The sequence below is a fragment of the Zootoca vivipara genome, chromosome 8, assembly GCF_963506605.1.
Source record: "Zootoca vivipara chromosome 8, rZooViv1.1, whole genome shotgun sequence".
NCBI classification, from domain to species: domain Eukaryota; kingdom Metazoa; phylum Chordata; class Lepidosauria; order Squamata; family Lacertidae; genus Zootoca; species Zootoca vivipara.
Genome location: NC_083283.1, coordinates 55,357,967 through 55,380,703, shown reverse-complemented (window position 1 = coordinate 55,380,703; position 22,737 = coordinate 55,357,967). Strand labels below are relative to the sequence as shown.

At 41.5% G+C, this 22,737-nt stretch overlaps 1 protein-coding gene across 2 annotated transcripts in view; it reads left to right on the top strand.

Annotated features, from left to right (window-relative positions):
- The window catches only part of MBP (myelin basic protein), a 98,212-nt gene that overhangs the window by 44,539 nt on the left and 30,936 nt on the right, over positions 1 to 22,737 (top strand). For both annotated transcript variants that reach the window (XM_035124388.2, XM_035124387.2), the window contains exon 3: positions 586 to 679. In XM_035124388.2, coding sequence (XP_034980279.1) covers positions 586 to 679 — 94 coding nt within the window. The remainder of the gene's footprint in view (positions 1 to 585; positions 680 to 22,737) is intronic.

Sequence of the window (22,737 nt, the reverse complement as noted above, 5' to 3'; positions counted from 1 at the left end):
CCTTTCAGCAGCTGATTGATTGCAGCTCATTGCCAAATGCCAGTCCATGAGCACCTCTTGATTAACGCCAATGTTCCAAATTATGGAGGAACCAAGCACAAATCATGGCTCGTCCATGGCATGGACACACTCCCAGGTCGCACCTGTTCTGCCTTTCAGGTTGGCAGACACAGGGTTAAGCGGAACAGCAGTATGAAGTACACTCCCCAGACCCTGCTGGGCAACATTGTCAGAGGGCAGTGAGCAGCGACCACCATTGACTCATGACGAAAGCTGGAAACTGGCACCAGTAAATGTCTTTCTGTCGGTTTCATAAAATCGGGGCTTAAAATTGAGCCAGGAGTCAGCCGCTGGACATGTTTTTAGGCTCCCCAGCACATGTGAAGAATTGATATAAACAGGGTCTATGCACATGTACAGATTCTGTTTTGTCACTCCTAGGATTAGAGGTCAGACTTCAAAGCAGCCTGAGCCTGGCTCCTGGTGTATTTCTCTGTAGATATTAAGAGCTGCCTATTTGCTGATGAACAATCATTTCTTACAGCTGCTCCTTTGCTGACTCTTGTAATGTACTTTTTTTTTCAGATCCCCGAAGGAAAAGTGGAGGAAGCTGAAAACAAAGCGAGCCCCAAAGCAGACCGGCTCACCCAGCAACCCTCTGAGGACAGCGAAGTTTTTGGTATGTGACCTAAGTATTAGAGCCATCGTTCTCAAACCCTTTTCCCTACTTAAGAATAGCTGAGAGTTTGGGTGTACCGCTTAAGGCCCCACCCACCTCTTTTAGCAACTGTAGTGTGTTGCACTAGATTGCTTCTTTTATTTCTGGTATTTCGTATTGTAGAAGGTAGCACTAGATGCCATTTTAAAAGAAGCAAAGTTTCTGTGAAGTTGGCAGGTGTAATGTATGTCATCATTTGATCATCAGCACACTGGCTAGGGATGAGGCAAGTGATGCCTTTGCAAAGGAAGAAATGAAAGGGACAGAAGGGGGAGACATAGTTCTAAATGTTCAACACGATAATTGCGATTTACAATCCATTCTTATGCATGCTTACTCAGGTGGATTACAATATCCCTCGCTTAACTGTTAGCCCTACTGGAAGGTTTCACAGCTTGATTTTTAGTATTTACATCTTCGTAATATCTTATGTTGTGTCAGAAAAAGTTTGCGTAGATGACAAGAGCAATTAAATTAGAAGAGGTTGAGATAGCATTTGGAGCAAGGGATGTGCATTTGTTCTGGCCATGTTAGGAGCAACACTAGGAAACGGAACTTCCAAGGAATTATCCAGTGGTTTATAATAATGTACTGTGAAATAAAACATATGGACTGTTGCATAAGCACTGGAGAGAAGTGGAGGGAACAACTGCAATGCATGGGAGTTATGCTCAATGGTAAAGAAAGCTGGGAATAGGAAGTTATGATGCACTTTAACAGCACATTCTTATATTACAACAGTGGCTACTGTTAAACATAATTCATCAGCCCTGTTTAGGGAAGCTTTTAATGTTTGATGGATTTCTGTATTTTAGTGTTTTGTTGGAAGCCGCCCAGAGTGGCAGGGTATAAATAATATATTATTATTATTATTATTATTATTATTATTATTATTATTATTATTATCAGTTTAAAAGCTCTGTGGGTATGTCATTAAAAAAATAGGTTGGCGCTTGCTTCTAGAATAATAAGGAAAAACAAAAGTTATACCAAACAAGTGCAACAACTGCTGGGGGGGGGGAAGAGAAAGGGAATGAATATGTAGGAGGAGAAAGCGAAATACTGGAATCGTTAATAGCGCTTGATAACTTACTGCTTATATTTTGCTTCTTAAGAGGTAGGTTTTTTGCAGGGAACAGTGAGTTGCACTGAACTAACCTTTATTCAGAGTAAAGCAATCAGAATTAATGGCCATGACTAACTTAGGTCCATTTATTTCAGTGGGTCAGCTGAGTAAAAGTTAGTTGAATGCAGCCCTGTAACTTATTCTCATAATGAAAACAACCTTTACAATAACGGCTCAGAATAAAATATATAAAAAAATGCAATAGATATGGCAGTGGCAATTATAGCTTATATCTGGGCTGCTTTTTGATGCGGTTCATTTATATAACACATTCGTTGCCATTCTCCAGCAGCGGTAAGCAAGATAAGGAAAGCAAGCGCAAATGGAAGCAAATGGACACATAGCAACTTACCTGATTAATTATTTCATTGGCCGAGGCTGTTTAGCTGCCATGCAGTGGATGAAGGCTGTGAGGTTATTGCAGTTCACAGTGAACTGCTGGGCAGCTCCGTCCATCAGCTGTAAGCGCAATTGTTCCTTGAGAACAAGCCTTTGCATTAATGCCAAATGGTGACAAACCAACACAAAGCTCATTCTCGTTAAGAGAGTGCCGAGAGGTTGTTGCAAGGTGGTGTCATGATCATCACAGCACAATCCTCCCCTGTTTTTATTCATTTTAAGGTGAGGATTTTACTAGTGCTATTATGGACTGGCCAACTCCCAATGCTTAATGATCATCATACAGAATCTAGGCAACGCTACTTGACAGGCTCTAATCCTATAAAGAAATATTAATTTCTATAGCATTTGTACAAAATGACATTTAAGTAATTCTGCCAGTCAAATGCAAGTGTGATCAAAAGTAGTATCTGTTTAGTGAAGTTAATGGATTCCTGTCAAATGCATATAAAGAGCTTTTTTCTGACCACATTGTAAGTGTTCTGAAAAGGAAGTGAAAATAATTTCTGACAGCAATGTGCTAGGTAGGGAGAGAGAGAGAGAGACGATCGGAGTCTAATCATTTGTTAAAGGCAGCTGGGGGGACTATTATTATTATTATTCATTTCCTTTCTATACCACTCTGTATTTTTAAGATTAAAAATCTCTAAGTGGTTTACAACATATATTAAAATATCGGATGAAGCAACCCAGAGTGAAACATTACAGAAGAAAGCCAAAGATACATTCAAAGCAATGTAATTAACTAAATTATTAACTAAAGTATTTAGTTTATATTTAGTATAAACTAAATATTATGTTAAAGGCTTCAAAATAAAATCCTACTAAGGTACAGAATGCACATTTAACACAGCAGAGTTAATAAAAAAAATGATCTTAACATTTCTAAAGGAAGTCAAATATAAAATGCACATTTAAAGCAGCACAATTAGCAAAAAAGTAAAATACCCCCAAGCTACGCAATCAATATTTTTTAATATAAAATTTATGAATGTTTTTCAAATAAAATACTGACCCTTTTAAGTGTTCTGAAAGGGGGAAACGATCTTAAAAACCTGGAAAAATCAAGACGGGATGAGGAAATGGGGCGAACTGAGGAGGTGTTGGAGGCAGTATAAAATGAGATTGGGGCAGAATGCAGCCCCCCCCCCCATGCTCTAAAATATATCACAAAAACAATATACAATCTCAGTTTTACAGGAACCCCAACCTATCTGGCCTTAAATTCCTTCCACCCTTCTCTCCAGCTTTCTTGCACATGCACAACATGTCATCTTTTTTGTAGAGTTCCTTCCAAGTTTAGCCAACTCCACCCAAGCTTTATTTTGATCAAATTAATTCCAACTTGTAAGCATCCGTTCAAGGCATTTATTTCTTAAAGTAAAGGCCATGAACTGTATGTACCAGCCATCACTTTATTCTTGTTAGCTGCAAGCATAAACATGATACTTTGCATAGATTCAGAGCAATGGCATCTCTCACGTCAGGCCAGAATTTAACCATCCCAGTTAGGCCTCTATTATTATTATTATTATTATTATTATTATTATTATTATTATTATTATTACTCTTACTCTTACTCTTACTATTGCTGCTGCTGCTGCTGCAATATTGCCTGCCCTTCAGCCTAAGGTCCCAGGGCAGGTTACAGCTATTAAAACACAAAATTAATATAAAAAAACAATATTACGCAATATCAAAAACAGTTGAAAACAATATTACAAAAATAAGGTGGGTTCTTAAACCACATATCTCAAGGGTCAAAAGGGAGGGTAAGGAGGTGAAGCTATGTTGGCACCACCACTCCTGTGCTTGTGAGAACAGGTTTATAGTATTACATTTTATGATCTGATTATTTAGTTCTTAAAAAAACGCAAATAAAAATAATGAGTTTCTAACAAAAGAGCAGATTTGGGGTGCATGCATTCCCCCCCCCCGAGGTGCAGACTGTACTTTTATTTTACTTCAATGCATTATACAGGGGGCTACCTTCGAAGGCAGTTTGGAAACTGTAGCTAGTGCAGAATTCAGCAGCCAGATTGTTAAATGGAAGTAGGAAATCTGAGCATATAACCCCAATAGCTGACTGCATTGATTGTTGATTAGTTTCCTGGCTCAATTCAAAATGCTAGTCTTGGCCTATAAAGCCTTCTATGACTCAGGACCCCAATACCTCAAGGAAGGGACTCCCTCTCCCCGCATGAACCTGCCTGCACCCTGCATCAATCATCGGGGGCCCTTATTTGTGTGGCTCATCCGAGGGAGCTTCTGTGAACGGCAACACAGAAATGGGCCTTTTCGGTGGTGGCTCCCAATTGCGGAATGATCTCTTTGGAGAGATGTGCCTGGTTACATCTTTATCAGCTTTAAGGTGCTAATCCTGTTCATCCAGGCATTTGGCTTTTAAGTGGAGTCATGTGATATGATGATACCCTAGCTTGTATTGGTGTTCATCTTTTAGCAGGATGAGGCACGATTTATCCTTTTTTTCTGCTGGTGCAAGAGGGGCACATTTAGTCATTCAAGTTCTTTTATCGTTATGTTGTATTTTACATTTCTCTGTTATGTATGTTTTTTATAGTTGTAAGCCGCTTTCAGACATTTTTGTAGTAAGCAATGAATGAATGCTATAAAATAGTAGAAATAATAATCAGTGTTTTTGTGTGTGTGGTGGTACTCACTGCTACAGAGCCAGTATCACCTTTTTTTCTTCTCCCCATGGCACCCATTGTGTGCTTACGCTCACTTTATTAGTAACAGCTGGGTACCTCAGAGATCACCTGAACGTTTATATTATCCCACTGAAATCATCTGCCGCAGCGTCATTTGTCGTTCCCTGAATTGGTGAGGCTAATTTGACAATGACAAGAAAATGAGCCTTTGGTGTCACCAGCCCAGTTTTATGGTATAATACTCTGCTAAGAGAGAGTAGGCACCTTCTGTGACAATTTTTATGTTAGTTGCTTTCCTCACAAATGTGGCCCTGAGTGACTTATAGAAATGTAAGTATATCTACTAAAACTGATTATAACAAACACAACCAATGAAAGCCTAAAAACACAGATAGGGGGGAAAAACAGGTGATATAGGCCCCACCCCACTAAAAGAGACCATTAATGTAAAGCTTATTAAGGATTTTTTTTAATCTAGTTTAAGAGAACCTGCTTTTGTTTTGTTTTATAGGCACGTGGAGTGTCTCTTTAAGGACTGACAAGGAGGTTCACAGCAGAAATTAGTGTCTGGCATTTGGGGGTGAGGGTTTTTGGTTTTTTTTAATGAAATTGAAACAGGGAAAAGAGAAGTGAAAAGAACTAGTATTTTCCATCTCCATACAGTGATACTCGTGCAGAAACATCCTGGTGGCGACAAGACGGCAGTTCCTTGTGGGTATCGCAGCGGATCCTTGATAATGCTCTCCTTTATTTCAGCAGCATTCAGAGGACGATCGCTCTCTAGTGCCTTCCCTATGCTCCTCTCGTCGCTTTTTATGGCTCCAGTGAAACGCCTGATTTATCAGGGTATTCTGAATGCACAGCTCAGCGGGGACTTTATAAAGACCCTCTATTGTAGCAGCTCTTAAGAACCGGTCCCCTCCCAAACCGGTTCAGTCTCTGCTACTAGCACACCGAGACACTTGGTGCTTTTCTGTGGGCTTGAGCCTCATTCTTCCACTGCACATTACAGCAATGGCAGCCTGTGCAAAAAGAAGCCATTTGAAGTACAGCTTACTTTTTAAGATTGCAAATCAAGGAAAGGGCAACTCATTCGCCAGCAAGTGTGAATTAAGAAATGTAGCGTGACTTGCAGCCCCTCGACTACTTCACGAATCAGGGCGATTCACAGGATAAAATTGCAGCATAAAAACACGGCATACGGAATCAAAATGAAAACAGCCCAATAAATCCCCCCCAAACACATTTTAAAAGGGCATCGGGTGTCAATCAGCCAAAGGCCTGGTTAAAGAGGAACATTTTTGCCTGGTTTAAAGGTGTATAATGAAGGCACCAGGTGAACCTCCCTGGGGAGAGCATTCCACAAATGCGGAGCCACTGCAGAAAAGGCCCGTTCTTGTATAATAACTGTTCTTATTTCTGAATAAGATTCAGAAACCTCTTAGAATGGGGGCAGCTTACCGAACATAGGAGGATGTAAAGGCAAGCTTGCTCCATCAGTTGAATAATCAGTCTTTGTAACCTCCAGAACCCTGTGACATTGTCCTTCCATGGGCAAAACATTTAGGAGAAGATGAGCTATAGCTTAGTGCTAGAGCAAATACTTGGCATTATGATCCCTGCTTTCTTTTGGCAGAGCTTGGAAAGACTTCTGCTTGAAACCCTGGAACACCACTGCAAGTCATTGTCAGCAGTAGGTGGATCGATGGTTTGACTTGGTCTCAGGCAGCTTCCTGTGTTCCTGCGCAAATGTGTGGGGAGCAGGATCTCTACCTGCACAGGAAGCATTGCATGCCATGTAAGACTGGCCATAGCCACTCAGGCTTACCAGTAAGGATGCACAAATCTATCTACTTTGACTTCTCTCTCATTTTTCTAGTTTTAAGAAGTAGCAGATTGGGATTAAGAAAAAAAGTTTCCATGAAAATTCACCAGGCACATTTCACCTGGTATACAAATTTCTGCATGCAATTTTGCCTAGTGCCTGCATTGTTCACAAGCAATCCCTAACATAAAGAATTGTTGTGTGTACTTTTCACAATTAGCATGCCCTTTCTTCTAAAAAAAATGTGGAGAACAGCATTGCAAAGTTCAAAGAAGTGCAAAGTTCAAAGGATTCTCATTTTTTGAAACAAATATGAGAGCCAAAGATCATGTGATTCATCTCTCCCCCCCCCCCCCGGGAATCAGTGGCATTACTTAGTCCTATGGGGTGTTACAAACAAAAATCATCTCTATGTACATGCCGAGGTGGACCTGGCACCCAGGCTCTGGACTGCCTCTGTGAACAATATCTTAACCAGCTATAAAAGTAAACTAAATACTGCTATGTCCTAAGCTGCTAAAAGAGGCAGCTCAGTAAATGGTCAGTATGGTAAAATTGCACGAGACTCTCTTACTAGCAATTATAGCAATGAAAACAATTACTATAAAAGAAACATGCTGTTTCTGTACAAATGTTCCTTAAGCAATTGAAGGCCAAAGCCTAGCAGTTTTATCTCTGTGTCTTTTTAAATCCCTTTCTGAGCAAAGGCTTTTTGATTGACAGGCTCATATCCAAGCGCTCCGGGCAGTTTGAGATTCATAATATTTTTGCATTGCTTGAATGATTTTAAAGCAATTATTTTTTTATGAGAGGGCAATAGGTGGCTTGAAGTTGGAACAACAAAAGAGTCTGCCTTTAGGGTAAAAGCATACTTATGAGATACTAGGGCAAAGATAGACATGATGGCAGAATACCCATGGTTTTGTCCAGTGCTTGTAATTCCAGACCATGGCTGAAAGCATCCACTGCCTCATTGAGATGAAACCATAGTTTTTCATTGGAGTTTTGCTTTTGTTCCTTCCTTCTATCCCCTCTGTGCTGGATACATTTCAGTGTATCTAATTTGTTGACTGCATGTGCATAGAGTTGAATCAGGGTCATTTTTCTTCTGTTATTAATGCAGTTATATTTCTGATACTTTTTGTGTGTGCACAATCTGTTCATGAAATTCAGAACTTTGAGAAGTGCTGGTGACCACCAGCTTAAACAGTATTAACAGGGAGGGGAGACATTCATGGTGGACAGGTCAGTTAATGCCCATTTGTCATGATTGCTAAATGGGTGCCCCATTTACAGAAGCATGTCCTGGATCTTTTGGTATTCCTAGAGCAGTGTGGACTCTCGGTGTGCTCCATGCGCTCCCGCAGTGCAGGAAGTAATGGCAGGGAGTCCAAGAAGTAACACAGAGTTCGCTTTGTATTTTTGGTGATGTGGCTGGAGAGGCGCTGCTATTGATCTGCGACAACATCCTTTTTCCCACTTTCTTTGCCTTCTAGGCAAGCTCCATTCAATGAAGTAACACAGCACTATCTTAATTAATTCAATTTGTATGCTGCATGTATTCTGGCATTCCTCTTGATCTGATTCAGTACCAGGCAGTCATATTCTCATGAAAAATGCTTTATTGGAAACGACATTGGAGGCAGTGCAGGATGTTAATCAAACCAACACTCATTTCTGACAAGAAAAAAAGAAACGGATAGGTGCATAATCCTCTTTATTCATTTTTGGCTGTATAGTTTTTGTGCCTTGTCTTGCTGCCATGTAAAAAAATGGGAGGGGGGAAAACACCCTCTTAGCATAATAATAGTATATGCATTATGGGATGTGATAAGCAGCATTTTTCAATTTAGGTGACCTTTGCTTCCAAAGAATATGAGAAGTGAGGTGTTCTACATCTTTCAGCGCATTTGAACATTATGAAATTAAATTACATTATATACAGCGATAAAATGAACAGTTCCTTTTGCCCTGGAACCCAAGTGCATATAAGAGGCATCCACAATCATTTGCCTGTATAGTGTTATGTGGTCCTTTCAAATACGCATCAGCGGCAATAATGCAGAATGTGAAATTTCTCCACAGCCTTCAGCTTGCAATTTCAGATGGAGAAAGAGACAAACCGATCTTTCATGTCAGTTAGCTGTCTTAGCTCTTGGTCGAAATCATGAATTCGGTTTCTTGGCTTCTAGCAGATAGCTTCAAAGACCTTCACTGTTTCAGAATCCTCCACAACAGCCAAAACCTTTTGCCAAGTGTGCAAAAAGCAAACCATAGTGTGAGTTGCACGACAAAATAAGTGCATTGGAAGAAGCAGGCCGGTTGCACCTTTGCAGCTCATTTCACTGTGTCATAGTTGTAGTGACACAGAATATCCCTTTGACCCAGCTAACCCTCTAACAGTGAACTCAGCCCTATTTGGAAATGAACAGTGAACTCAGCCCTATTTGGAACTCAATTGTCAGCCTTCAGCTAAAGAGTGGCTCACACCTACTGTACGTGAACAGCCCTTGATTGAATTCTCGCTACTTAATGACTTCACAGCTGAAAATGTGCTTTGGCTCCATTGAATAGCATTATGTTTGAAGCCATGTGCAAGATCAGCTTGCGATATTTCATCTATAATTACTCAGCCATCCATGCAAGTCACAAAAGAGATGAAACCAGCACTTGGGATACTACCACCTTCTATCTCACCCTTCTTTAAAGCTTCAGAAATTCAGGATCTATATAATGTACTTTTCCGTGTATAAGACTAGGTTTTTTCCATTAAAAATGATGCTTAAAAGTGGGGGTCATCATATACATGGGTGGACGTTGGATTGGTTCCCGCCATGGCTGTCAGCAGCTATTGTGCATGTTATTGGTTGCTACGTCAATGGGTGTTGTTGATTGGCCGACGCTGTGGCAATTGGGCGGGCGGTTTGCAGCTTCTGCCGCTAAGGCAGACAAGAGGCTGATTTTGCGGCACGTGCTCAACAATTCTGGGCAATCCTTCCCCCCCCCCAAAAAAGCTCTACAACTTTGTGCCATCTTCCCCCGTTTTCTTAAATTTGAGTCCCCAAAAATAAGGGGCGTCTTATACATGGAGGTGTGTTATATATGGAAAAGTATGGCATGTTCTTCGGTAGCTTTCTCCTGCCAGAATCTCAGGAATATTGGATAAATCATGAGTCAGCACACATTAAATTTACCAATCCATATACGCTCATTGGGGCAAGGTATTTGTGCATGTACCTTGCACTAAGTAGTATAGACAACCGTATATCTGATTTCTACCATCTCCCCCACTCCTTTTTTGCATAGAGAATTATTGCATCGATGGAGAGAGTGTGTGTAGAGATTAACTGATTTGTTGCAGTGTGAGCTTTCATCAACAAGAGTTCCCTTCTTCAGATGCATGAAGTGTTATCCTCAACTAACAGCAAAGATACTTGGAGCAGTTTGAAGATGAAAAATATATATGTTGCACATAAGATTCCATGAATTTGAGTCCACTTCATCAGATGTATTAAGTGGAACTGAGAATAACACTTCGTACATCTGGAGAAGTGGGTTCCAGTCAATGAATGTTCATGCCATAATAAATGTGTTAGTCTTTAAGTAAGGTGCTACAAGGCTCTTACGACCAGACCAAGGAATGAAGAGGAGAGACCTGAGTGGTCTTATGCCCCATCTCCTTTCTGGGCCCCACAACTCCTGTCAAGGAAGTCTCAATAACATTCAAAACCCAGGCTAAGGCTTTCACAGCCCAGAGCAACTGCCCTTTGGAAATGTCCAAGCTGCTGGGTACAAACTCCGGGCTGGGCAATCTGAAGATGATGTTTCATTTTGTTTGCAGAAAAGTGTGGTTCTTCCTTTGGGCAGCCCATTATGTTGTTGTTAATAGGTCGCAGCAGTGAGCTTTGGTATCACGAGTCCAGATTAGTAATTAGATAGAAAATGGCAAATTACCCTGCTCTCCTACGCCACCTGCTCGGTATTATATTCTCACTTCCTATATATTGGCAGCTGTGATGGCAGACAGCTCCATTTCAGGCTGGATTTGCCCCAAGGGTTGGCACAGGTTGATAGGTTTTATATAAATGCCTGGTAACGGCTTGGATTGACAGTAAAAACATTTCCTATTAATTCTTCCTAGCTTCTTCTGGTTTGGGCAGTGCTTAGAAGCTAGAAGCTATCATTTGTCTGTTGGAAATAAATCAGTGTCCTCTTAAGAATACAAATGATACACCAGCGTCATGAATGCAAAATTGTTATTTTTACTATTGGCACTTCTTTGTTTTTTAAAAAGTGAAGTGCCAATATTGATAAATGTGCCATGGGTGCCAGCACAAACTGGATGCCATGGGCAGCAAAAAAAAGAGGTGACAGTACCATCGTATCAGTGAGTACTGTAAAAACAACAACAGCAACCCATTATTTCTTGTTGTCTTCAGGTTACTGTAGTATCTGACTGTCCTTTGTTTGAATGTGTGAATTATATGTGCAAAGGCAGGCTTTGGTAGGTAGAGCGGATGAGACCAAGAGTGGTGCAGTGCTCAATAATGTAGTTTCTGCACATGCTTTAGAGGGGAGAGAAGGGCAGAAACCTCCGCTGCCCTGTAGGATATCTTAGGGAGAAGAAAAGGCTGAGGAGTAAACCCAACACAAATGTGGAGTGGAGTCCCTAAGACAGTTGGGTGGCACCTTTTGCACCTCCTCCTGGCAACTCCTGCAGCCAAGCTGGTGCCAAACGTATTGCTGTGCTTTCCTTTGAACCACAACAGGAAAGCTGAGAGCTGGATCTTGTCATCTGGGCAGCCCAGGACCTTCCATACACCCTGCCCAGGCTTGTGCCCTGGTGTGGTCATTTCAGTGCTGCTAAGGCAGCAGTTTGATGTCGCCCCCATAGGGACTTCATTGTATCTCAAGGCAGATGGATGCTAACAACATATAGCAGGGAGGAGGAACCTGTCACCCACCTGATGCCATTGGGCTGCAGCTTCCATCACCCTTGACCATTGTTCCATGAGCAGGGGCTGATGGGAGTTGGAGTAAAAAGAACACACCTGGAGGGCTATAGGATCCCCATCTCTGTCCTATACAGCAGTGCCTTGTACCTCAGCTGTGTGCAAACCAAGCAGTCAGTGTGGTTGGCTTTGAAAATGTTGGCCACTGATGGAAACAAGGGAATGGGATCATGCAATCATTAATCCACTTTTTCTTCTATTACAAAAAGAAGAAGAAGACATTTGTGAAATATCTGGAAGGTTATGCAGTATTTTCGTTGTGTGAAAAGTCTTTTGAGCAATTTCTTGCATTTTGTGTGGCATTCGGGGGTCAGAGCTGGCTTGAGGAACTTCTGTTTCATGCCTTTTCTGCCCTCTTTGGCCTCCTTTGCCAGGAGGCCATCCAGAGCTCAGACCAAAAGAGTCAGTAAGCACCTGCTGTCCAATCTCCTAATCTCCCTCGCAAACAAACTTTCAGGTGTTAATGATCACTAGTACCCCCCCCCAAAAATGGGCTGTAAATACTTAGAACTCCAACATTTTATGGCTAGAGGAACCACAGAATGGAAGACGCAGTACCGCAGTCACAGAACATTGTATTGGTGTAGATGGGGGAAAGTATAATCACTGCCGAAAAAACAGTGACATCTGACTGGTGCTGTGGGAAATCTGCTACAATTTCACTTAAAAAAAAAAAAAGGAACGAACTGAAACTATAGCACTGTTAAAAGGTATCTGGAAGGACTTCAAGACAACAGAAATGGTAGCTAGATAATACAGGAAATGGGTTTGATCCACTTTTTGTTGAGTACTTTATTCCAGGAGATGTTGATGTTGATAACAATTTGTTAGATTTTTACCCCACATCTTCTTCCAAGGGAGCCGAGGGTGGAGAGGGGAAGCCCTGGATGGTAGATATTAATTATGTATCTGTGATTGAGTGTGGAGGGCATGGAAGAGACTTTGTTGATACGTAATTCATTAAACGTTTGATCCTCTGTACAGAATTAATGTCAGCTCACACCTTCAGCATTCTGTGATATATATGTTACAGTGAATGCCAGTAAAGAGGATGGAAATCGTTTTATAAGATACAACCATAAATGAAGCTAACATTGTTTTTGACCAAAGATGCAGAAGTTTACATTAGCCATTCCAAACCCATTTGCTACTAAAATTGAAATGATGTGCTACCACATCAAAAATGGTTGAGTCTGATGACACTTAACACCAGCAAATAATATTGCTGACATTTTGTAGCTTGCCTTTCTTCCAGGAGCCATAACCTCAGTTTCACAGCACTTTTCTGTAGTTGAAATGTTGTCTAGTGGGGAGTGTGTTCTTTTCCAAAATTACAGGTCTATTTGAGTTTATCGCCTTTAGCTAGCATACCTTTTATTATTACAAATTATGTAAAATTGCCACAAGCAATATTCCAGAGACTTGCAGATCCCATAAGTTAAAGTCTATGGTCTACAGACATGATGCATTGTTTTTACTTGGCCACTTTCTTTGAATTTAATTCAAAGTAGCTTTCGTTTAACACATTAAATCAGTGAGATTTTTTTTTTTTAAAAAAAAAATTATATTACCACAGCAGTAAAACAAATGTTTATTCCGTAACCGCAGGAACTCAACACCAAGCAAAACAGTGCAAAACAAACACCATAAAGGAAATCAAGGACACTGCATTAGTTGCTCCTAAAGGCCTTTCTGGAAAGCCAAGTTTTAACTTAGCGTCTGAAGACCAAAACTGGTGGGATTTTGACAGCCTTCTTGGAGAGGGCATGTCATGATGCTGGTGCCACAGGTGATAAGACTGTGCTGCTAATAGACACTCGGCAAACTTCAGATGAGCTTACAGCCCTGCAGTCTGACTGTTACAGGGGATGGAGAGGGCAACCACAGCAGTTCTCTTGGTATCTTGTATTCTTCGCCATCCCTCAGAAGAACCATCAGCTACTTACCATTCCCAAGTGGTCCAGGTTGGTTCTGAGTCACTTGGAATTATATGAGTGGAAGAAAAACTCACCAGGACTCAGTAGAGTCCAGAAAGTGTTTTCCAAGCCCTGGAACATTGGGATCTGCCTCTTTATTACCATTCCTATAGCTTTGTTCTTGGAAAACCCACATCTTTCTTTCTGTGTGCCTTTTTTGTACGATGCTATACTGAAGAATAATATACATATTTGAAAAGCTAACTACTTTTTCTTTTTTTTTGCAAAAAGGTTTTGTGTTGGGTTTTTTAATAGCTGTAACTCCCACTAACTGGTACAAAGCTTGGTACTGTGCAAGCAGTTTCTCACTCCAGAATGCTCTGACTGAAAAGCTGATATTGTGTTAAGCTCCATCGATCACTGCTGCTTTTCTATACCGTGAGCCACCATTGTTCTTGGTGCTGCATTGAGTCACATCTAGGGCAAAGAATGCACTTGCATGGGGAGGGGATGGAGAGAAGAGAAATTGGGGGGAAATAACTTTCAAACTAAAGATAATTCTATTAGTAGTAGCAGCAGCAGCAGTATACTGCCCTTCATCCAGAGATCTCAGGGCAGTTCACAGCATACAATTACAATATACAAAATGCCTATTAAAAATAAGGATAAAAACAAACCAGAAATCCCACAACACATTTAAAAGGGCATTGGGTGTCCATCAGCCAAAGGCCTGGTTGAAGATGAACCTTTTCACCTGACACCTAAAGGTGTATATCATCATTGGGATCATTGCATTTTCTAAACGGAGAGGACTGTTAGTAGTTTAATCCCTTTTTAAATACAGGTAGGTAGTCGAAACAAAATTTTAAAAAATCATTCCAGTAGCACCATAGAGACCAACTAAGTTTGTCATTGGTATGAGCTTTCGTGTGCATGCACACTTCTTCAGATACACTGAAACAGAAGTCACCAGACCCTTATATATAGTGAGAGGGTGGGGAGGGGCATCACTCAGAAGGGTGATGGGCTGAAGGGTGGTAAACCTGTTGATGACTGTTTTCGACTGCAATTGTGAGATAGCTGACAGGTGTGGTAAACCTGTTAACAGGTTTACCACACCTATCAGCCAATCACCCATTCCCACCACCCTTCTGAGTAATACCCTTCCCCACCCTCTGACTATACATAAGGGTCTGGTGACTTCTGTTTCAGTGTATCTGAAGAAGTGTGCATGCACACAAAAGCTCATACCAAGGACAAACCCTTTTTAAATGTTAACTTTTCTGGCAAAAGCAAACTGTGCCCCCCCCCCCCGCTTGTATGGGCCTACTTGATTATGCAGTGTGCAAACAAAGGCATTTTGAAAAACTCGCAGAGGCTCAGTGCAAATCTTCTTGCTCTTCCCCCTACACAATAGTCAATAGGACCCAGAAGGGACTATGCACTATGGTGCTGTGCTCCTCACAGTCCTGCCTAAAGGGGTATTTGGGGACATGCTGGAGTGCATAATAAGATCTCTGCAAGGGCCTTCCAGAGCAGATTTCATCCCAGTCAGTTTGATCCTTAGCACAAACTAATTTTACTCAGGCTAGAAGTCACAGTTAAGGAAATTTGCCATAATGCATGTAACAAGCTTGCTGTTAGAAACAAAAAAAGCCTCTTTCTTCTGATGTGACATAACGCAGAACACATATTTGCATGCCCTTGTTGAAGAGGAACATTTTCCTTTGAACTCTAGTTTTCTAAATTTCCCCACCACTATCAATCCTCCAGCTATAGATACTATTGGATGCGCTTTGGAGTAAATGATGTGTTTGTGGGTTTGGCCCAACACACTTGACCGGTTTCCCATATGAACTGAGCATGTGCCCAGAAATATACTCCAGAATCTTCTTTGTTTCGTAGCGGTTCCATGGAAGATTTTCAGGGTGCATTAAGCAGAAAGCACAAAGTCTGAAAACTGCTCTAGTCACTGCAATAATATAGAAAATGAGGTGAAATGTGTTTCATGAAAAATGTCTTTAAAATGAAGTTTTACATAACTGCATTTTGAATCATGGATTATCTATGATTTGTGCATTTGATTATGTAATTTGGTTTCTAGCTTATCCTTTCCTAATGATTTGGGGCATATCTAATAAGACTAGAATCATCCCACTGCTGTGAAATCCTGGTTGCATGACAGGCTGAACATTTTTTAAATGCACACTTTTCCAGAAACTGTTCATGCTCAAATTGGATGAACCTCTGGGGAAAGAGTGTTCAACAGTTGTGGGCAATCACTAAAAAAAACCAGCCTCTCTCTCTGTTTTGCAGAGTTCCATAAATTATACATAATCTGCAAAAGTTCCCTTTTCCATATTTTTGGGGACCACAGAACTCAAAGCAATGGAAATGATTATCACTGTGTGGTTTACTGAATTGTGAGGTGTTTTGTTAAATGCTTCCTCATATTTAGCCTAATGGAGGCAGTCCCTCATTTGACTTTGCTGTTGCCAGTAGCTTTCAGAAAAGGTATGGTCACACGCCACCCAATCTCTGAGCAGTGTGAGATTCTAGGGGTACCAGCATCAGGGCCGGCCCTACAGCAAGGCTGGGTGGCGCAGGGTGCCAGGGCACCGGGCCGTCAGGGAGGCACCGGGCTGCAGCGCCCGCCAGACAGCCGTGCTGGGAAACGGGGCGGGGGGGGCGCCGGAGGGATCTTCGCGCCAGGGCGCCAAATATGCTTAAGACGGCCCTGACCAGCATCTGTGTTTCTTTTGGGGCACAGTGGATACTGTGGTGTCTTTATGATATATGGCTTATTTTCACATACAGTATCTCGGGTTAAGAACTTAATTAGTTCTGGAGGTCCGTTCTTAACCTGAAACTGTTCTTAACCTGAGGTACCACTTTAGCTAATGGGGTCTCCCACTGCCAACGTGCCACCGGAGCACAATTTTTGTTCTCATCCTGAAGCAAATTTCTTAACCCGAGGTACTATTTCTGGGTTAGTGGAGTCTGTAACCTGAAGCGTCTGTAACCCGAGGTACCACTGTATATGCAACCTCAACCTATGATGGAGGGGTTCACAGCATTACTCCCCAGGAGGTTTCTGTTCCTTTCTGGACTGCAGCCCTGCAGCCTAACAGCAAAAAGCCATTTATCTCTGACCTGTAACTTCCTCCTGTCAGCTTTCATCACATTGTTCCTCCCAAGTTTTCATGGACTTTGCTTTTTCTAACACCAGCCAAAGCCCCACTCCTTCGAGGTGCTCATGGGTCATTATCCCCGGGCCATTACCTCAAAGGAAAACAGTCTGACTCCATTACTTTTTACACTTGTCTTATACTTGTTGATTCCACAGGATTAGGGATGTGTGGCACACAGTTTAGCACACAAAGTCTGACATAATGAGCCTTCTCACATGATAATTTCAGAGAACTAACAGTCTCTAACGCACATCTTAAGACAAATAGGTCTGACATCCCATTTTAACATACTCGTTCTAATTAAATCCCAACATATACCAAACACAGGCATTTAGCACCCTTTTACAGTATGTTAAAGTGAAAGGCTTTTAAACTTTTCACTTGTATTCCTTTAGAACCTATTTTCTGAAATAGTGGCACAATTGACATGTCAAATTCTTGGGCTGATAAGTCATAGTTCATTGACCCACAAATGAACCATGTTCCTGCTTCTCTGCCTTCTCACTCAATTATTTATCTTTTCCCTTAACACACTTCGATTCAGCGCTTCTGTAGGGATGCGGGTGGCGCTGTGGTCTAAACCACTAAGCCTCTTGGGCTTGCCAATCAGAAGGTCGGCAGTTCAAATCCCTGTGACGGGGTGAGCTCCCATTGCTCTATCCCAGCTCCTGCCAACCTAGCAGTTCGAAAGCATGCCAGTGCAAGTAGATAAATAGGTACTGCTGCGGCGGGAAGGTAAACAGCATTTCCATGCGCTCTGGTTTTCGTCACGGTGTTCTGTTGTGCCAGAAGCAGTTTAGTCATGTTGGCCACATGACCCGCAAAGCTGTCTTTGGACAAATGCTGGCTCCCTTGGCCTGATAGTGAGATGAGTGCCTCAACCCCATAGTTGACTTTGACTGGACTTAACCGTCCAGGGGTCCTTTACCTTTACTTTACCTTTTCAGTGCTTCTGTCCAGGATCAGATCCTGGTTTCATAACCTAGTTTGCAAGCAGTAATTAAACTGCAGTTTTCTGGTCAGATAGGAAACTACTGTATGATTTAATCTGCTGGGACAGCAGTACCAAAGCTAGGCATGTTTCCAAATCAGCCCCACTCTAAAATGTTGGATCTGTCAGTCTTTGCTCCTGCTATACTTCTGGATCAGAGGATAGTATCACTTGCTATTTCCTCACATATTTGAAGCATAGAAGGAGAGTGGGAAGAGGGACCTAACAATGTAATGGCCAAAACTTTAATGGCTGCTTTGATCTTGTTGGTAACAACTCCCAGAGTATGAAGACAAATGAATATACAGCTAAGGTTAAACAAGAAAGAAATGTGACACTTTTGATGACAAGAATGGATTTTTTACAGGGAAATGTTTTTCCATTTCAAAATTAATTAACTGCACCAAACAACTCTCTTATCCACAGCTTTTTTTTTTGCACACAGTGGCTGTTTCAATTTAATATTGAAGAATGGGGGTTTCTTTTAGAGAGCAACAAAACACTTTGAAATAGAATGGAATAAAACAGCCCTTAAACTCGAAAACTCCGTCGACGTCACCAATATGATCACAACGGCGATTGGTATTACAATTTTGCCTTTTCTGGAAACCATTCAAAGACAATATATTTGTCTTTTGACAATATATTATGTTATATAAAATGCTAAAGTTGCCACAATAAAACATGCTTGAAAGCTGCAGTTATAAAAATCCCTAAGAACAGGAGGTAATTAAATGTTAAAAGATCCCAGCCGATCTACAGGGAGAAAGTACTTTTGGAGGCAGGGCCAAAAAAGTTCCTATCTCTTTTTTACTACAAATGCTTTGGGACTTGGATCAGAGAAAAGATGCACAAAACAATGTGTTAGCCACTCCAGAGCTATGGTTTTCACAGATAAAAACCATAAAACCCATCAAATAAAGTGAACAAAGGTTTGTTTGTTTACTTACATCTAAATAATGTATTTAGGTTAGGTATCAACAACTGATCTATTGAATCACAGCTGGAATGTGCCTGCAATAGTAAAACAGCATGGATGCTCTTGCCTATGTTGGGCAAGGTACTCAGTATTTGAATTGGTGGTGGCCAAACAAGAGGAAGTAAAAGAAGTAAATCCATTGTTGGCTTCACATGTCCACAGGAATGGGGAACCTGTGGCCCACCAGCTGTTTTTGGACTACTGCTCCCATCATCCCTGATCATTGGTCAGGGTGGCTTAAAGTGGTGAGAGATACATATGGGAGAACAGCATATGAAAAAATAAAGGTTAGGCCACTTAGAGCCCTGGAAGCCAGGATCCGCACTTGAGATCAACACATGGGAAGTTGTTGTTGTTGTTGTTGTTGTTGTTGTTGTTGTTGTTGTTGTTGTTGTGCCCATCTGACTGAGTTGCCCAAACCACTCTGGGCAGCCCAAACCACTCCCTAAACATGTCTTCTAAAAGTCTAATAGACTTGCCACTTGCCATCACTTCAATTAGCATTGAAAATAGCATGGCATTTGAGATCTGTTGCTAAGATAAGTCTTTTCTTTTCTTCTTTTCTTTAAGCTTTCTACAGGAAAATTGCGTGCCCACTGCATATCTCAAGCACATAATTTCTCTATAAGCTTGCAAAAAGCATAAGCAGCGAGTTCATTATTATACAGTGGACATCCATCTTAAAGGGGTTGATTTACTCTCTGCAAGCCACTTTTGCTCCACATAAGGCTGCCAACCCAAAGTTATCATAGGTGTTCATTAATAGATCGATGGCATGGAAAACAGCTACGCATTCCTTTCCTGAAGCAACTCTTAACAGTCTGTAGAATGAATGCTTACATATCTTCATTTCAACAATTCACTTTCAGTAAAATAGGAGGCAAACTTCCACCGGGGGGGGGGAGGACCCAGGAGGAGGGGGAATATTACATTTTCATCATGCCACATTTTGTACTCTCTGTTGTGTGAGATGCTTATAGCTAAACAAAAACTATGTTCTAGACACACAAAGGATGGTTTCTGCTTGAAATGTGTGGGTGCCTTGACAGAATTTATTTGTTGAGAAAGCTTTGGGGGTTTTGTTTTATTTCTTGGGTCTCTGTGGGGTTGTCTGGATGTATGCCACATGCTTTTCATAGATTCCAAATTTCTGCCATAGCAAATCCCACTGGCTGCGAACCACAGGCTTTTGTTTCCTGCTCCTTCTCCCCCATGACCCTCAGTAATCTGAATCTGTGCCAGACGTACTTAGAAAACAAGGAGGATGTGCTGCAAACTAGGCCCACACTACCAAATTCCACTTGAGAGCCATTGTTCTACTTCAACTTGACAAATCAGCTCGTGCCCCAGTGTGTGAAAATGCATAGCGGTCTGAAAGTTACTTCAATTTTTATGATCAACTACTTAAAAATATATATAATATTTTAAATGTAAAATAAATAGGTGTTAAGTTCACAGACTACATTCCAGAAAAGGTGTGTATCATTTAATTACATATTTATGTTTATTTAGTAAAGGCGCTTATGTATTTATTTTTCAGTTTATAGTCCACCCTTCCTCACAAAGAAGCCCAGGGTGGCAAATCCGGACTCTCATTTTTCCAAACTAGTGATGGAGGAGCAAATTCCTTTGTTTGGGTTCCAACTTTGGAAAATCAGTTGGTTTACGAAGCACAATTCCATTTCAAGCCACATCTGACCCAACTCATCTCCAACTGCGAGACCTCATCTTTCCCCCAGAACTTCCCCCCAAGAGCTTATGCATCCTCACTCAACCAACTACTACCTGCCTCCCTCCAGACCCCTTCCTCACCACTCATCCACTTACCTGTTCTATGTGGGATGGGGAAAGGAGGTGGGGGTTCTCTCTGGCCTGCCCCTTCCTGGTACCAGGCACAGAAGCTCTAAATAGGAGCTTCCAAAGTGTTCCTGCCATCTAGCTTTAGCCATAGCAGCATGCCATGAGTCTGATGGAAAGTGGGACCTTTCTCCATGCCACTGCCGGAAAACCAGGAAAGGCAATTAAGTGGGTGGGTGGGTGGGTGTTTGGAAGCTGGTTGGGTGAAAAGTAGGGAGTGACTGACTTCTCCATCACAGATTAAAAATTGAGATTGAGGAAATTGGAGATGATGTTTGAGGTAAGCTTCATGAGCCACCAATTTCTGAGCTAAGAGTTTTGGCAACTTCATCAATATTGTGCTCTGTATCATAGCTGCCAAGTTTTCCCTTTTCTCGCGAGGAAGCCTATTCAGCATAAGGGAAAATCCCTTTAAAAAGGGATAACTTGGCAGCTATGCTCTGTATAGCTAATGCAAACAGACACTGACTTCACTTACTTCACAGCCATACAAAGGTTGGGTACAGATTCAACCTTGCATTTTCCCATCTGTTGCATCTTCAGCCTGTCTCCATGTGAATTTTTAGGTTTTATTGTCATGGAAAGCAGCTCTTACACAACATTTTTTCCCCACTTGCACCATTTGGTTCTACACCACTTTTAGAACACTCTGGCAAGAGACACTTCACAGGATATTTCAGCATATCTTCAGGTTTCATGTAGGAAAATTTTGTTCTGCATAACCAAAGATACTTTGCATTGTACATAGAAGCCCCTGAGATTCTATGACATTCTGCAAGTATTCTCAATGACTTTGAAGTGTTTTGTTTTTTTGGCTTTTAGTACCCATTGAATAGAATCATACTTCATCTTTGAGCCACAGAGAACAATGTGTACTGATCTAAAATTCCAACACTGCAAATCCTACAGGTTTCACAGATAAAATTGCATTAACCATTTCTTCAGAGGAATTCATTCAAAGCATGATAAAATTATGTTGAACTTTTGCACTGAAGTGTATTTAACTCAGGAGATTGGAAGAGCCTTAATAACAGAAGGAAAGTAAGAGATAACAGTTAGGAGCAGCTACTCACGGTGTACCTACGAATCAAACTGTGTGTAATTTACTTGAATAGGGGATATGAACAGAATGGTTTTCCTATTCTGAAATAATGAGTCTGACAAAGCTCACTCAGATGCAATGATCAGGAATACTTCAAAGACCAAGAATTGAAGACAAAAGCCGTGGCTCATTGCATTTTAATATCTGACAAATTTAATACATATGGTTTCAGTTCTGAAATTATTCTAGCAATGTTGGATGGAACAGAAAAAACCTTAAACTACATTTAGAGCATGGTGCATCAATCGTATTTGTGAGGGTTTTTTAATTATCAAGCATGGCATTAGGATGTCCCAAAATTATGCCCCATGCCCCTTCCAACAGAATAATAGGCACATGAATAAATCTATGGTATCTAATGTATGGACAAATGAGCAGAAAATGCTCATATGTATTTGCATGGGTTAGTACACACACACACACACACACACACACACACACACACACTACCTTACCCAAAGGTACCCTTGACTGTTAGGTCCAGTCGCAGACGACTCTGGGGTTGCGGCGCTCATCTCGCTCTATAGGCGGAGGGAGCCGGCGTTTGTCCACAGACAGCTTCCGGGTCATGTGGCCAGCATGACTAAGCCACTTCGGGTGAACCAGAGCAGCACACGGAAACACCGTTTACTTTCCCGCCGGAGCAGTACCTATTTATCTACTTGCACTTTGACATGCTTTCAAACTGCGAGGTTAGCAGGAGCTGGAATCGAACAACAGGAGCTCACCCTGTCGTGGGGATTCAAACCACCGACCTTCTGATCAGCAAGCCCTAGGATCAGTGGTTTAGACCACAGCGCCACCCGTGTCCCAGTCATATGTTGTTGTTGTTTAGTCGTTTAGTTGTGTCCGACTCTTCGTGACCCCATGGAATGGACCAGAGCACGGACCAATCATATAGCCAGGAGTAATTGTTAAATAATTCTAGTATTCTGCATACCAGCAACCT